The 17513-nt window shown below is 36.7% G+C and overlaps 1 protein-coding gene across 14 annotated transcripts in view; it reads right to left on the bottom strand.

Annotated features, from left to right (window-relative positions):
* Positions 1-17513, bottom strand: part of INPP4B (inositol polyphosphate-4-phosphatase type II B) — a 934219-nt gene that overhangs the window by 273393 nt on the left and 643313 nt on the right. For 13 of the 14 annotated variants that reach the window (XM_077139955.1, XM_077139941.1, XM_077139945.1 and 10 more), the window contains one exon: positions 9650-9729. In XM_077139955.1, the coding sequence (XP_076996070.1) occupies positions 9650-9729 (80 nt within the window). Of the gene's footprint in view, positions 1-9649; positions 9730-10064; positions 10469-17513 lie in introns of those variants that run through there. The other variant, XM_077139954.1, reaches the window with a different exon arrangement.

The raw sequence follows: 17513 nt of genomic DNA, 5'->3' as shown, positions 1-17513 counted from the left end.
GGTGGACAGAAGAGCTGCTTTCAAATTGGTCTTAGACAAAAGGTCAAGACTTATTCCACTTGATTCCAGGCAGGAAAACTGGGACCACCATAAGAAGATAAAACCTGGGAAAGAATAGGAATAATTTTCCAACACTAGATCTGACTAAAGTTGGAAAAATGAGTGGCCTCCTAGAGTTTAGTTTCCTCTCACAAAAGGGGTTCAAGAAGAAGTCAGATGGCCAGCTTCATGGAATCTTCTGGTCTCTAAAATTCTTTAACTCTACTATTCTTAACAAAACACAAATTCACCTGGAAGTTCTTTCTATCAAAAGCCTGTCTTCCCTATCAAGATCATCTATCCCTTCCCATCTGTGTGACATTAGGAAGACAAACTTCTGTTCCTTAATTTTCTTATTTGAATAAAAGGAAATGATAACCATTTTCCAGGCAAGGCTATTGAAAGATTAAATAAGATAATACATTTATATCAAAAGCCTCAACTGGTGTTGGTTACCTTGCCTACATTTATGAGATCCGAGTCAGTGCACGACAGAACAGCCCAGGAGGATTTTCCTGTAGCCTTCATATGAATCATGCCAAAAGCACAGGGAAGGAAGAAACCCAGGGAGGTGAGTCTCTCCCTATGTATGTATATCTGGGTCAGTCACAAGTATGTATTTGCTAATGACTTCCGTGTTTCTTTGCTTATTGACTCCTGAGAGAAAAACACAGTGTTCTTATGCATTGTTTTCAGAGTTCATGCAGTAGACTTTTAGTTATTTCTATGTAATAGCATCAATCAAGTTAGATTTTTACATGCCACCTTCATTTCTAATTTTTCCACCAGTGCATTCAATAAAGTATAATTAATCAGAAAAAATGCTACTTCTCCCAAAGAGGGGTTTATTGGCTTCCAGTCAAGGTCTACTGAACTTAATTAATACAAAAAAATATTTTAGACACTGGCATAAGAATCAGTCCTGTGGAGACCAATAGAATTTTCTGTTGTTACCCTAGTTTCTAGCACCTAAATACACTGACTGGCAAGAATTTTGAAAGAGAATAAAATATATGCAAAATTTATATGATTGTTAAGATTCTATGATGTGATATTTTAAAATTAACTCTGAAATTCCAGTAGATGTTGATATGAAAATATGCCGTTATAGAAAGAGGTAGGAAATTAAAACTCTAAGAAAGTTTAATTCCATTTGAAATTTCTACTTTCAATTGACAGCCTAGATTGGTCTCAGGTCACCGTGGACACAGACACTCTTGTAGGAGTCCAGGAACAATATTATTATGATTCTACAGTCTATAGAACATGCTTGGCCTTTCAATTGCAAGGCACTAGTGAGAAGTTAATATTTTTTATTACCTTCATATGCTTGTATAGAGAACTGTACAATAAAGCCTAAGGAGCCTCTCCTATGAGACAGCAAAATAAAAACAGACCAGGCTTTAGAATCAGACCAAAATGAATTCTAATCCTACTTGTACAATCACCAGCTGTGGGATTTTGGACAATATGCTATAAAATGAAGATGGCAATGCTATATGGATTAAATAAGATAATGCATGAAAATTTTTACCATATTCCTCACAGGATAGTAGTTAGTTGCTCAATAGATGATAGTTTGTATTAATAATGTTATTAGAATAGAAATTGCAAAATATTAACTCTGCTGCCATCTTCTATATTTGCTGAAGAACCTTCACTGTACTTGGCAAATGAAGAACTCTTAGTACATGGTATTTTAAAGAATGAGCATGAATGAAATCCAACCTGAGAAGAGACACACAACAAAGCTCAGACAAGCATGAAACACTTCCATCTATCTCAATTCTTCTTAGAAGGATTTCTTAGGAAACAAGTTTTATTTTATTTTATTTTTTTCTCTTATGGGTGAATATTGTAAGAGCAATATTATTTCCCCCTGCCCTCTAACACCATTCCAAGAGACAGAGCCAACTTTTCCATTGTTTTATTACACCGTCGAGTGGTGCTAACTAGGATGTTTCACATTTCTGCTTGTAGGTCCCAAGAGATTCAGGTCAGGTTAGTAGAGCAAATGAATGTCAGACTCTTGAGCAGTAGACAAGTACCAAAACCTGATAACACCAGGGTTCGGGTCTTAGGACAGACTTCATAGCTTTCCCACTGCCTCCACTCTCCCCAGAAACTATCAGGCTGGTACCCAGTTTCTCCAATCATGGACAATATTCTTAAGTTCCCCATGGTATGTCGACACTCATTAGTCACCACTTAACCATAAGACCAAGCACTGTGGCAAAATTAAACACAGAAGAAACAATGAACAACTGGTTCTGGACCTGAGTCCTTAACTCTGCCATTAACAACTTGTGTGATGTGTGAAATAACTTTTAACTGGTTCTCAGTTTTCTCCTTTGTTAAAGGAAGCAAGAAGTGAGTCATTAAGAGCACAGGCTTTGCAGACAAAAATGTGAGGCATCACACCCTGCTGGGTGTCACCATCAGCTGCCTGCCCCACGCTGGGATCAGGTGTCACACTGCATGCCAGGACCAACCACAAGGCATTTCCAGGCTGGCCGTGGGCAGGGGCAGCTGAAATACCCAGACCCATAGCCCAAGGTCACCTCAAGCAGGATTATGCAGGCCACCAGACCCATTGGACATAACAGGAGTCTCTACTGAGGCGCACACTGTTCTACCCCCAGCCCCGGGGTTGGCAGCTGTCAGCATGCTCTGAGATCAGCAGTCCTGGCTGAAATTACATCAGGTCCCCATCTTGCTCAGGCAGCCCAGCAGTCAGGGAGAGGAAGGCCTGAGGGGAAGAGGTGGCTCAAGAGCACCATCTATTAAGAAATCTCAAGAAGATTTGCATCTCCTCCATGAGATCTGGGCTTTGGTTTGGTGGGGAATTACTGACAAACCAACTCAGAAGGGAACCTTCAACACAAACCCAAGCAAATATGAATCCTTAGACAAATGTAGGAAATCACCTTACAAAACCACCTTAACAAAATAATCAAATGCCCCAAAAGCAATAGAAAATTATATAACATGAAGATTCAGACACATATGGCCCAGTCAAACATCCAGATTTAAAACACTGGAGGGGACATGGAATTTGGAACTAATCAGGGATGTTCATAAGGACTTAAAGGATATCAAGAAGACATTGGAAGAGCATAAAGAAGAATTTGAAAGAATAAATAGAAAAAAATAGCAGATTTCATAGAGATGAAAGACACTACATACCAAATTAAAAATATTCTAGAGACACATAACAGCAGATTTGAAAAGCCAGAAGAAAGAATAAGTCAGCTACAAGACAGGACAATTGAACTCGGGTGCACAAAAGAACAACTGGCAAGAGAGATGGAAAAAATGGAATGGGATTTCAGAGAAATGATTGACAACATGAAAAACACAAATATAAGAATCATTGGTATACCAGAAGGAGAAAGGAAGAGTAAAGTGCTAGGAAGATTAGTAGAAAAGATCATGGGAGAAAAGTCCCAACTATTATAAAAGATCAGTATGCAAATAAAAGGAGCCCAATGAACCTCAAATAGAATAAATCTAAATAGACCTGCTCCAGAACACATACTAAACAGATCGTCAAATGTCAAAATGATACATGTGAGAACCCGAATGAGAAAAACTTCCAGTCAAGAACTCTTTATCCAACCCAGCTGTCCTTCAAAATTGAGGGAGAGGTGAAAATATTCTCATACAAACAAAGACTAAGAGAATGTATCAGCAAGAGGCTTGCCCTACAAGAAATACTACAGGAAGTTCTGTCAGCTGAAAACAAGAGACAGGATGGAGTGGTCTGCAGGAGGGAACAACATTGAAGAATATCAGTAAGGGTAACTTAAAGGATAAAAAGAGGGAGAAGGAAAAGAATACATAGATCGGACATATCAAAAGTAAAGGATTAGAGGGCGGGCCATGGTGGCTCAGCAGGCAAAGTTCTTGCCTGCTATGCCAGAGACCCGGGTTCGATTCCTGGTACCTATCTGTGCAAAAAAATGTAAAGGATTAGATGGTAGACACAAGAATTGCCACTACAGAATAAATTTGAATGTTAACAGACTAAATTCACCAGTTAAAAGATACAGATTGGCAAAATGGAAGGGCAAAGACACAAACGGACATTTGCACACCAATGTTTATAGCAGCGTTATTTACAATTGCAAAGAGATGGAAACAGCCAAAATGTCCATCAACAGACGAGTGGCTAAACAAATTGTGGTATATACATACGATAGAATATTATGCAGCTTTAAGACAGAAATAAACTTATGAAGCATGTAATAACATGGATGGACCTAGAGAACATTATGCTGAGTGAGTCTAGCCAAAAACTAAAGGACAAATACTGTATGGTCCCACTGATGTGAACTGACATTCGAGAATAAACTTGGAATATGTCATTGGTAACAGAGTCCAGCAGGAGTTAGAAACAGGGTAAGATAATGGGTAATTGGAGCTGAAGGGATACAGACTATGCAACAGGACTAGATACAAAAACTCAAAAATGGACAGCACAATAATACCTAATTGTAAAGTAATCATGTTAAAACACTGAATGAAGCTGCATCTGAGCTATAGGTTTTTTTGTTTTTTTTTTTTTTGTCTGTCTGTTGGTTTGTCTGTCTTTTTTTTTTTTACTATTATTATTATTTTTATTTTTTTCTCTATATTAACATTCTATATCTTTTTCTGTTGTTTTGCTAGTTCTTTTCCTAAATCAATGCAAATGTACTAAGAAATGATGATCATGCATCTATGTGATGATGTTAAGAATTACTGATTGCATATGTAGAATGGAATGATTTCTAAATGTGTTAATTTCTTTTTTTTCTTTAATTAATAAAAAAAATCATGTTCATCTATACGCTGCTTACAAGAGACTCATCTTAGACTCAAGGATACAAATAGATTAAAAGTGAAAGGAGTGAAAAAGATCTTCTATGTAAGCTATAACTAAAATAAAGCAGAAGTAGCTAGACTAATATCAGACAAAATATACATATCATATGGTCTCTTTCAGAAAATAGTTATAGGAAAATCGGAGCCTAGATTGCAAGCTCTTTTATGCAGTCACACTTAGTCTAGAGTGTAAGTATATGTCTAAATTCTGAGATGCTGTGTGATATGTGTATAAACAAGCCAGTATTTCCCTGGAACTTTGGGTACTGCTGTGACACCTAAGACTCAGAGATGGAGTTCTGCAACTCTGAAAGTTGGCATCGCCACATATAAAAACTGTTAACGTAACTAAAAAAAGAGGTCAGGATTCGATTAGAGATACAAATGGAGTCGATTCAGTTGGGACTAAGGTAGATCAGGAAAGACAGAAAAGGATGATAGTGTCCAGATTCTAGAACTTCACCTACTGTAGGAGGCCAAAGGCAGAGAAGTTTATTGTGTCTAGAACCTAAATCTTCTGTAACACACCACCTAAATCAATCTACTTAGACAGCTTATTTCAACAACCCAAACACATGGAGTCCAGAATGGGAACAAGACCTTGTAATTTTATATAGCTTAATGTAATAACCATATGCATCCCAAATTCTGGTGGGGTGATAGTTAAGAAGTATTGGTAGTATTCCTTGAGGGACTAGAGAAAAAATACGGAACTACTTAACTTCCTCACCTGGAAAAGCCCTGGTGTACTCTCACCCATTAGGAACTCCCAAGTCAATAGGCTAAGTCCTTGATTTTGAGGCTTGCCCTTACAACACTCATTTTTGTAGTGGAGAAGTTAAGACTACTTACAATTGTGTCCAAGAGTTGCTTACAGGAAAACTCTTTTGTTGCTCAAATGAGGTCTCTCTCTTGCCCCCTAAGCTCAACTCTGCGAGGAAAATCATTATCCCTCCCCCCATGTGGGACTTGACATTTGGGGGTGAAAGTTTCCATGATAATGTGGGATATGACTTCCAGGGATGAGCCTGGCCCTGGCACTGTTAGATCAACATCTTCCGGACAAAAAGGGGGAAAATAAATGTAACAAAATAAGGTATCAGTGGCTAAGACAGTTCAAATGGAGTCAAGAGGCTATTCGGTAGGATATTCTTATGCAAGCTTCAGTTAGATGTTGCTAATTGCCACAGACTGGCCACCCCCAACCAACATCATTACTGTTAACCCTACAGAGTAGCCAGGGCTTTAGCTGAGATTCTATAGACGTTCCACTCACTAAGTTTACTTTCCAAAGTTAAAACTTTCAGATGGTTCCTAGGCCAGATAAGTGCTGAAACCCACAGGTGACAGTCTCTCCAAGCACATCAACCAGTCCCATCCTCCATGCCACATTGTTGAGACCCCTCTTCAACCTGAAAAACCTAGAATGGCCCAAGTATCCTTAAAGATTGGGAGAAGGATCAAAGAAGAAGGTGTTATAACAGAGAAGTCAGGATTCAGCAAATGAGTATGGCTGCTGAATCATTATATTAACATTTCTGTTTAGTCTCCAGTGTCTCAGAGCAGCTAGAAGGAAAAATCTGAAATTATGGAAGTATAATTCATACCAAGCTTTGATATCTGTTCCATAACTACTTGTTAAAATGTACTTTGAAATGTGTTGCTTTTTTTTGTATATGTATATATCTCACAATCAAAAATGTTAAAATAAATCAGTACAATGAAGCAAATTGTATATGGGTACCCCAAGTTTCTGAAATAATATTTGAATAGAAAGATTAATAGAAAGATTGAATAGAAAGAAAATGTGTGCTTTTGTATCTTGGCTCTCTCACTTATGAGACTTGTGACATTATATAAGTTACAGAACTATTTTATACCTCAGTTTCCAAATTTATACAATCAGGCAAATAATTACAACATCATATGCTAATTGATAAGGGTCAGTGGGTCAACATGTTTAATATACTTATCAAATCATAAAGCACATAGCATGTTGCTATTATTATTACTTTAAAATTATCCCATATTATTTCATGTCTACAATTATAAACCTCTTTATAAGGACCCCACTTTGTTTACAGTATAATATGGAAGACTGTGTTTTATATAACAATGAACTAGAGAACAAAAGAGAAAATACAAATGATCTAAACAAATTCAGAAGATATAGGAACTACCAAATGTAAAGTAATAAAACAAAAATGAAGAGGAAAAAAAAGATTAATGCCAAATAATGATATCAAGTCCATTGGGAAGTTAAAACATTCAAATAGAAACATAGTAAACTGCGTTTAAATGAAGAAGAGTTATATGAGTAGAAATCACTTATATGCCAGAGGCATTTTCACCAATATAGGCAAACACATTTTACCCTTCAACTTCAAAACTGTACAATGCCCTATTTTATGACATTTGAGTCTAAAGCTACAAATTAGACACACGCTTACTTCTTGTCCCTTTATATTTTCTGTGGAAAAAAAAAAAATTCCCATGTATCTAATCACCAATTCAAAGCACATATAACATAGTAGTCATACTAAACCATGGTTTCTGTGAAATAAGTTTGAATAGTTTAGAATACAAAATACATGATAAGTAGCAGAACAAAAGGGACAATAAACATAAGCTGAGCTATACAGATTTGAGGAAGCTGAAACACAGAAAATACACCCTGATTTCTGTGAATTTGTTTCACAAAAACTAAGAATTCTGTTGCTTTAAAAACAATGTCTGAAAAAAAAAATAAATATAATCCATGCAAAGAGTATCAAACACACACACACACATGCACAGAAGAATGCTTCTCACCCCGACCTAGTGTTCTTCCAACTTAAAACCGTAGCAACCACAGAGTCAGTAGAAAGAAGATAAATCACATGAGAAATAAAAAAACATCATGCCCCAGAAAGCAGAAGGCTATGATCCACTTTAATCTCTTTGGTTCATAGAGAAAAAAGTCCACAAATTTGACAAAGCAAACAAGGGAAAAATAACAACCTAGCCATTTCAAAATTGGTTTTCTAAAATTATCTTACCTAGAAAACTAGGTTCCTCATTGTGGAATTTATTTTCCTCTTATAAAATTATAATCAAATGAATAGGAACTAGAGACTTTAATTCAAAAGGGGAAGTTCATCTTGGTATTATCTATATCTGAAATTATTATATTCATTTTTTCTTCTAAGGGTAGTACAGTAAACTTGACCCTCTGCTACAATACTTCCTTTAAGGTATTGGATGTGTTCACCAATTGTCGTCTCACTGAGAAATTTCTGGTTCCTTGATTGCTGTTTCAAGATCAATGTATAAATGCAGCACCATTGTGCAGTGTGGTGCTGATGACAATGACAGTTAAGTACTTGGGACTGTGGCTTGCAATCAGGAAGATGAGGAAAAAAGTGCCATGTATCTAGATAACTAGGAAACAGGGGTCTGCTAGTACTAAGTTAGCTCAGTGTTTGACATCTCATATCACGAATCCAGGAGTATGCTGATCAGAGCCTAGCTGGTCACGCTAGGCTGGTAATAGGTATTTTTTAGGGTATCAGTGACATTGATAGCTAGCCCTTCTAACTACCCCTTTATATTTTCAAACTGGAAAATTTTATTGGGAATAACATGACAAAACTGCAAACATTTTTAAATGTCTTCCCAAACAAGACACAACAAGAAAGACAAAAACAGATGTTTAAGAGGAAGAACGTAAAGGAAGCTAGAGGGAGAGGATGACAGTCTCATCAGCGTCCTCCAGCACTCATTTTTCTGCTAGGAATATGGTTTACGTCTTTTATACTATCTTCTAGATCAAAAGCTGTAAGGATCAAGGACAATCATGAAAAGAGAAAGCTAGAAGTACAGATTCCTACATAAGTCACAACATCTTTATTCAAATAAATTGTTGGTTATGAGTGGGTCTTCAGAGAAATGGGGATGGCAAACAAATTTAAGGCATTGTCTCTTCCCTGAAAGTATTCTCTATTTCATCAGAACAAGAGCTTCTTAAGATTTACAGTGTTCTATATAATTTTTATATTCATTTGTGCTATAAAAATATTGCAAGGGAGTATTCTCCAAACAGAAACAATTTTAAAAGGTATAATATAGTCAGAAAACAACATATTGTTTTTAATTTATTATGAAGTTAAAAAGAAATATTTATTCTGTTTAATACTCTCTTCTTAGTACTAAAATATATAACTTTTTGTGGTTATCTCATGCTGTATATGAAAACAAATTGTACTCACTCTAAATTAGTTATGATCTATCATTTATTTCAATATGAGTTGTTCCAACTTGCAAATATTATATATTGAATAACACAGAAACAACATCAGCTAAAAAAAGAGAATAATCAGTTTACCCTCAGTCATAAAGCTACATTGTTGCCTCCAACAGATTTCAATCCTAGAAATTTACTTGATTTAACAACTAACATTTTGATAATTAATCAATCATTTGATAACATGATTAACATTTCTCATGTTCAAATAATTTCATCATTTTAATGATGATGTAATTTTTCTCCTCCGAGGTTGGTCCCTAAATCATGAACTTGAAAGCGAACTTGACTGATTGCCACTTCACTAAATCTTGTTGCAGTGGAGAGCGTAATATATTTGAGATGTCTAAACATCTGACATCTAAACATCTGCAAGAACTGTAGCTTTCAAGTCCTACCAGTCACCAATAAACATCACAGGTTATTAATTTGAACAGCATTTCTGGAGATGAAGAGACCCACCTCAGGCTCAGGGCCAGCAGTTGCTCCTTTGACTTCAGCAGCTCTCCCACTTTAAAAGTTGCATAGCCCAAGATGCTTCGCTAAAAATGAAAAGAGAATGAATGATTTTCACTAATTTCTGAAGTTCCAAATATTTTTGCTATCACACAAATTTAAAAAAATCTTTAACAGAATGAAATATTAAATCCATTAGCCAATACTTATTTCAAAGACAGAGATGCAATGATCAAATCCACCTTACTGGGAAGGCTTGAGAATTACAAACAAATTCTTTTCAATAAAAACAAAAAAAATCAATAGCCTGAAAAATAACAAGCTATATAATTTAGCAGCCAGGACTTTTCCACTAACTGTAATTTTCTCTTCATGTGAAAACTGGGGTTAGAAGAAAAGATGATAAATTTTAAATATTTACCAATGCTGTTGTTCTTATTAGAATTCCTCAAATCACTGGTAGCAACAAGTTTGTATTCCAGATATGAGAAAATCTGTTAGTTGAAGCTATTTTTATGTGGGACTCTGTACAAGTTATAAATAGAAATGCTATATTTCTACCCAATTATAGCAACGTTTAAAGCATTTGTTTCCTTTGTTATTTCTCTACTAGTATGGGACAGTTTCATTCCAGCACAAATAAAAGGAATGGTACTCATCTGCTACATTTTCTAAAATTGCCTTTTTAACCTGTCATGCTGCGTGTTGACTATCTATGAATATCTGCTTTCTATACACTTCAACTCATAATTTTAAAGAATAACTAAATTTTTTTTTTCTTTTCCAGGATAGAATCTTTTATCTCTTTGTAATATCCCTGACTGCTTCTGATTTGAAAGTTACAATATTATAGTATACAATAAATAAGATTTCTCATTCTTCCCTCAAGGTCAGTCCCATATTATTATCTGTGCTATGCTGCCTACTACATTCTAATACTGCTTGAAGGGGTCAATGTTACATCTTCTAGAATATTCTCTTTTTTAGGTCTGTTGTTGGACTGCACTGGAATATCAGCTGGACTTCAGTAGTATGAGGTCAATAAGTTTTTTTTCCAAGGAAAGCCTGCAGTGACTCCATACATGAAAGGATACATGTGTACTGGAAGTTAAAAGAAAATCTATAGATCAGAACTCTGTTTCCCTCTTTTTGAAGATCTAACTTAAAGGCCAATATTTCAAATATAATGTTGGAGATGCCTATATGTTGTTAATGATGAATCCAGTTAACTGGAAACTGAAAAAGCTGATTAGACACCAAACACCAAAACCAGAAGACTCTGAGATTAAATAATTACATAGAAAAGAACACTAGGTGAAAATAGAGGGTTTGTGGAAACAAGCTCTGATGACAGATCAATGAGGTAAGGGTGAACAGAGGCAGAGAAGGAACAAAGCAGGTAGAAATTAGGGCTTTTCAGCAAGAAGCATAGAGAGCCAAAGAGAGAGCCAACTGAACAAAAGCATTTGTCTTCTAATCAGACATGCCTTCTTGCCAATCCTATATAAAAGAGCACCCTCTCTTCCACATAAACACTCTGTCAGTCTCTATTCCTTACCCTGTTTTAATTTTTATCATTGGCACCTATCACCACTGAAATATTATATATTTTCTTTCTTATTGTGTTTTTTTTTTTTTATTTTATTTTTTTTTTTAAAGGAAAGACAGAGAGAAGGAAGGAAGGATAGAAGGAAGGAAGGAAGGAAGAAAGGGAAACATTTTTAAACATTTTCTTGTTTTATTGTATTCTGTTTCTCCGTTTTTTGTTACATGGGCTGGGGCCGGGAATCGAACCGAGGTTCTCCGGCATAGCAGGCAAGCACTTTGCCCGCTGAGCCACCGCGGCCCGCCTCTTATTGTGTTTTTTATTCTTCCATTCCCTCAAAAAAATTGAGATGTGAAGCTCCACAAGGAGCTTTATTTTGTTTTCTGTTGAATCCTCACTGCCTAGAACACAGTAGGCACTCAACAAATATTTCTGAAAATGAATGAAAGAATTACAGATACTAGCTTTCAAGGAAGTCTTTCTATGAGACATAGGAGAAATGCTCTTATGGCAGGTGTTTATTTGTAAACTACTGTAGCCCAGTGAAATTTGGGAAATCAAAATAGTTTTTAGAGTGTGTAGATTTTATAATGTGGTAGAGAGTTTCATTTTAGAATTTTATACTTTAATAAGATGTCTACCTCACCTCCTCTCTCATCGACATTCAGGTTGTGTTTCGTTTTTTTTTTTTAACCTTAAATTTCAACCCTTCGCTCATTATCCTCACTCAAAGAAAATTCTTAACCAATCCAAAAGCTCATGTTCCTCTCAAATTTCCAATTTTTTTCTCTTTGCCTTTTGAAAGTTTGAAGTCTGAATAGTTTTAGAATTAATAAAACACAACTACGCTATCATGATATTCTTGTGGTTTTTTGGGTAATAAACACAGCAAACACCCCAGATTGGAATGTAAGAACAACAGACAGATGGAGAAGCTATTTTGAGACATAAGTTACAGGCACACCATGAGGCACAGCTGCAAGTCGAGTGTGTGACCACAACCCATTGAGTGTCTTTCCTGTCCACCAACCAGGACCTCCTTTGGAAGTCGTGACCTTGACTTGTGCATCTTTGTGCCAAGCTCAGTATCTAGAACAAGGAGCTATGTGATAGACCCACTGCTGAACTGGGAGTGTATGCAGTGTGCCAAGAATACTGGCCACAAGTCAATCTTTTCCATCACCAATGTCAGCCACATGCTTGATGCCAAAGGATAATAAAATAACTTCCACCCATAACACAACCTCTCATAAATTAATGTTAGATGAAAGCATTCCCTTAAAACATTATGAAAACTGTCAAACTACAGGGGTTATTATTTGTGTATAAATATTACCTTATTTATTCTAAGGATAACTGTATTTTGGGGTTTTGTATTGCATAAAATGCACTGATTAAGTACAAAATTTTACAACATAAAATTGTTTCACACTACAAGACCAACAATGGAATTGTCTATAATTGACTTTCTAGAAGGAATTTTATTGCTTGCTTCACATTGATTAAATTAAAGTAGATCCACCGCCTTCCCCCAAAAAAAGCCACTTCTAACCCGAGGCCTTGCTAGGTCTTCTAACCCAAGGCATTGCTGGGTCTTATTTCCCTGTCTTCTCACAAACTCTTTCATCTTGGACAAGTTACTCAATCACACTAGGTCTTAGTTCCTGCAGAGGAAAATTGGATATGATAACTGTACCCTTTTCGTAGCTATTGTTGTGAAGATTAGATAAAATCATCTAAGCACAAAACTTAGTAGAGTGCCAGGCAAACAAGAATTGTCCCATAAGCATTAGCTTGTATTGCATGGAAACTAAGATAATTCACCCATAAGGCAGGTGACTTAAAAGTATTTAAGCCCATCTTAAATACTCTTTGGAAAAGGCAGGACATTTAAAAAGTCTGTAAGAAATGACAGAAATAAAAAAGAAAAGATACATATTTAAAAACAAAATAGGTTTCATGGGAAATATAAATTAGAAGAAATTCCAGATAAGAGAGATAAAAACAATTTTTTTTAAAGATAGGCAGATTATAAGGGCTTAGACAGTTCTTACTATTGACCAGATGTGGCTGATGTTTCTTTGTACCTCAATTTTTTTATTAGACCACGTGGAATGTTTATCAGAACCCAAAAAAGTTTATGTGGAATCAAAGAATGGTAACATTCAGAGGAAAGTTTGGTAATTTTGAGTCTGGAGATGAAGGAACTAGGAGACACAGGAGTTAACTGGCTTACACATGGGCACAGAAATAGTTAATATGCAGAGGCCGAGTTAGGACACAAGTTTCCTCTCTTCAATCGGATGTCCTTTCATCTGCATCACATTGCACCTCATTTACAGGGCAGGTGGCAATTCCCTTCCCTTGCAACAGGCTCTCTGCCTGCACAACACGTAGCTCTGACCTTTCCTGCCTGCTCATGACAGTGCAACACTCACAGCTATCATTCTGGTGTAAGGAGCCCAAAGCAGATGATCATTAAATTGCTTGATGCACGATTTCAATCACTCACCGGGCTGGAGAGTAATATCAAGCAGGGTGAAAAAGAGTAGGACATCTGTCTCAATCCCTGGCCTCTCTCTATGGGGAGTATACTAATAAACAGCTTTTAAGCCACTGCTAGGATTCTGAGCAAGCCACAGATATACGGACTGCTCACGAGGACGCAATGCTTCTGAGCAGTGGGTCCTCAGGGGTTCCCCGGCTGAGCAGGACCACACAGGAGCCTGAGGCTGTACAGCCGCATAAACATTGCCACAAACTGGCCAAACTACCATCACCGACTGTTAATCTCACAGAGCCTTAAACCAAAGCAGAGGCTTCCTTTGTGCTTTAAAATTTGAATGGACATGCACCAATTTTTCCAACTTCTATCCAGCCCTTAAAACCAGCTTTTCCCCCAAGTAGTGTCTATGTGTAGCCACTAGCTACAAGTGGTTTTTGAGCACTTAAAATATGGCTATTCCAAATGGAGAGGGTCTCTTCATGTAAAATACAACCATATCGGGTTTAGAAGACTTAGTTTGAAAAAAAGAATGTTAAATATATCAGTAATGATTTTTGCATCTATTCCGTTTTGGAATATTTTGCATATACTACATTGAGATTAAACTATAAATATATTAGTATATAATATATTATTATATTATAAAAGTAAAATATATTGTTAAAGCAATTTCACCTGTTTCTTTTCATTTTTCTTTAAACATGGCAACTCGAAAATTTTAAATCATGTGTATGGCATGTGTTTGTGGCTCACCTTACATTTACAGTGCTGAGGTTAAAGAATATATTGATAATATTTTGATTCATTCTCAGAAAATTATGTACAGGAAATGTAGCATAAACTTTGAAAGGCTTTGAAGAGTCAAAATTGGTATCACAATGCTGATACACAATATATCATATATGTAATTTACAGCACAGGCTCTTTTTCAAACCCCAAGTACATTTTCTTTACTATCAACCCTGACAAATATGGTTACATGGTTTCCTACTCCATAGGAAGGAAGAGAGGATAAATGAACTATTAAAACAAAAAAGATATCAAAAAGAAAGACGAATTGAGAGGAAATCTATTTAAAGTCAATAAACAGTGAAAAATTTGAAAAAAATAAATAAGAGACAGAGTAAAGCCATGTATTATACAATCTACATCTTTGCTATTAATGCACCTCAAAAGGTCTTAGAATACAGATCGTCATCTGCCTGACCAAGGCATAAAGAAAAGTCTGGGTGGATTCAATAGGTGCTGCTTGAGAATAAAAAGAAAGTGTACAACATATTTAAAATATTTACAATAAAAAAAAATCAGCTCCTTTTAAATTGCAGTACTTAATAGTTAGACTCTGTAGCATATTATAATGTCAGAGTTGTCAAAGGACATAGTAATACACGTCGTCAATGTCCCTGGACAAGAGTTTAAACTCTCAGACCTCTTTTTCACTATTCAAAGAAATACTTTGAGGTCCTCAGCCAATTATATATATGACTAGTGGCACTTTATAGGTGTTCAATGTGTGTGAATTCTTTTCTAACTAAATAACCTATTCTGAGGGTATCAGAAAGCAAAGCATGTTGACTTGTTCTTATTTAGTCTCAATCTTACCATGCTTAAGATTTAACTCTGCAATAATAATTACCATTTTATTGCCTTCTGATGTTTCATAAAAGACACCATTTTTATCATCTTATCACAATCATTTCTGGACCTCTTTTTGTTCTGGTGGTCCTCAAGATAGTTGCCAAAACGAAAATCATGGTATGTCCCTGATTCATTCAAAACATATCAAATATTTGCTAATGTCCAGGCACAAAGACAGGTTGGTATATTAGAGTGAACAAATGAGTGATGACTGTGCTATTAGGGATGAAGTTTAATATCTAGAATTGTCTACCTAATATCCATTTTGCCATCTTTCATTACTAATGGAACCTTAATTTTATTTAGCTGAGAATTGCACCAAGGTTCCCTTCTAGCGAGGGACTCAATTCTCCTTAGGGATTTGTATGTGGCAGTCTACCAATTCATAATTTTGGGAAAGTTCAGCTTTTTGCCATTTACTCTTCTGACCTGGAAAATGATACTGGAAATAAGTGGCAAGACTGGGCAATACTGTAAGAAAGGAAGAGCAGTAAGATGGATGGAGCCTCATTGCTTGCAGTCATTCTTGAGTAACTATACCACCTCTGAACACTGTCCCCAAGACTTCTTTTCCCCCCCTCAGGACTTATTATACGAGAAAAGTAAATCTGCTACTTTAAGATACTGTTAGTCAGAAAAACAAATCTGCTACTTTAAGATTGCCTTCTTAACTGATATAACACCCACATCACAAAATGTCAAGTGGGATTTCTCTTCTGGTCTAGGAATTATACCTGAGTCTTTGTCAAAGATGAGAACACAGATACCAAATGCACCACATTATAAGTTTAGAGAACCTCCAGCATTTGGGGCTAGGAAGCAACTCAAACACACGGTTTAATGAGAGGAGCCAACTCAGAGAAATAGGCCTATTAGTAACTACCACACACCCAAATAACATAAAGGTGGGGTTAGAAGAAAAGAGAGGTCAGCATTATGGGTCTACAATTTAGGAAATGAGACTAGCCCTTTCTCTACATCATTCCCAGGACACCTTTATTCCCAAAGCCAAGGGAATCCAGTTCCGAAGAATCTATTATAAGGTGATTCTTTGAAGTTGCCCATATCATCTTACATCCATCATATTAGGGACTGGTGATTGTCCTTTGAAAGCCCTTAGCTATCTGTACCTGATGTTTCTGGGGCTTGTAAGAAGGATCAGCAGAGAGATGAATGGACTGAGAGAGGAAATATTGGTGGGGCAGCCTACATTTCTTCTGTGTGGCATGGCAATGAGATACTATAGAAAAGGGCTGAGCTGGGACACCAGCTGGGAAAGTAGATCTCAGCAGTAAGAAGGTGTGGGGTAGTGGTGACTGTGTCAAGGATTGAGCCAGAACCAGATCTCCCATGTAGGAAAAATGGAGAAGAGAGAACTCAAAAAGCCCCCAGAAACACCTATATTTGGGCTCTACAGGAAAGCCAGAATTTCAACATCTGCCACATACAAAACTCTGACAGGTAGCATTAGCTTGAGAAGCATCAAGATCTAATACTGGGCAAGCCGAGAAGGAACCTTTGTCTCCATCTCCTTTCTGCCTGCCACAGAAGCTGAGCAGTAGAAGAGAGAAGGACAGGACCTGTATCAGCCCATCTTCCTCCTCTACAGCAAGTTGCTAGAGGCACAGGGTTTAGCCTGTAGGTGGGGACAGTACGAGGAAATGGTGGAAGAAAATAATTTATGGTAAGAGACAAGACTAAAGTTTCTAAATGAGTGAGATATTCCCAAGAACTTGAAAAAGGCAAAATACAGGGGAAATTTTACACAATCAAGTTAAGATTTCATTAAAAGATCAAGTAAGGGGAATTCAACGCAAGAGAAGTTAGGATGACTGGGGAGGAGATCAAGTTAGTGGGAGAGAAAGATTAAACCAGTTCCCGTATCTTGAACGTCAATAACTAAATGGAACTTCTTGATTAAATAAAGTACTAAGTCACCATAATAACAGTTATAAATTGTGGGAAGGTCTTATGGTTTATGAAGGAAATGTAAAGGTGTTATGTGAGCTTGCAAAAGGCTGTGGTGTGAAGGAGGACAGCTGGGGTGGAGGCAGTAAGCAAGGGGCATGTGAGCTGAGCTCTGTGTTGGGAGAGAGAGAGCTCTGTGGGCCAAGGCTGGGAAGGCCTGAGGCTGGGAAGAGCTTGCTAATCCTGTTTAAGGAGCCAAAAAAGGCCTATGG

The sequence above is a fragment of the Tamandua tetradactyla genome, chromosome 22, assembly GCF_023851605.1.
Source record: "Tamandua tetradactyla isolate mTamTet1 chromosome 22, mTamTet1.pri, whole genome shotgun sequence".
Taxonomy (NCBI): domain Eukaryota; kingdom Metazoa; phylum Chordata; class Mammalia; order Pilosa; family Myrmecophagidae; genus Tamandua; species Tamandua tetradactyla.
The sequence above is the reverse complement of the archived record's forward strand: the minus strand, read 5'-3'. Positions and strand labels throughout refer to the sequence as shown.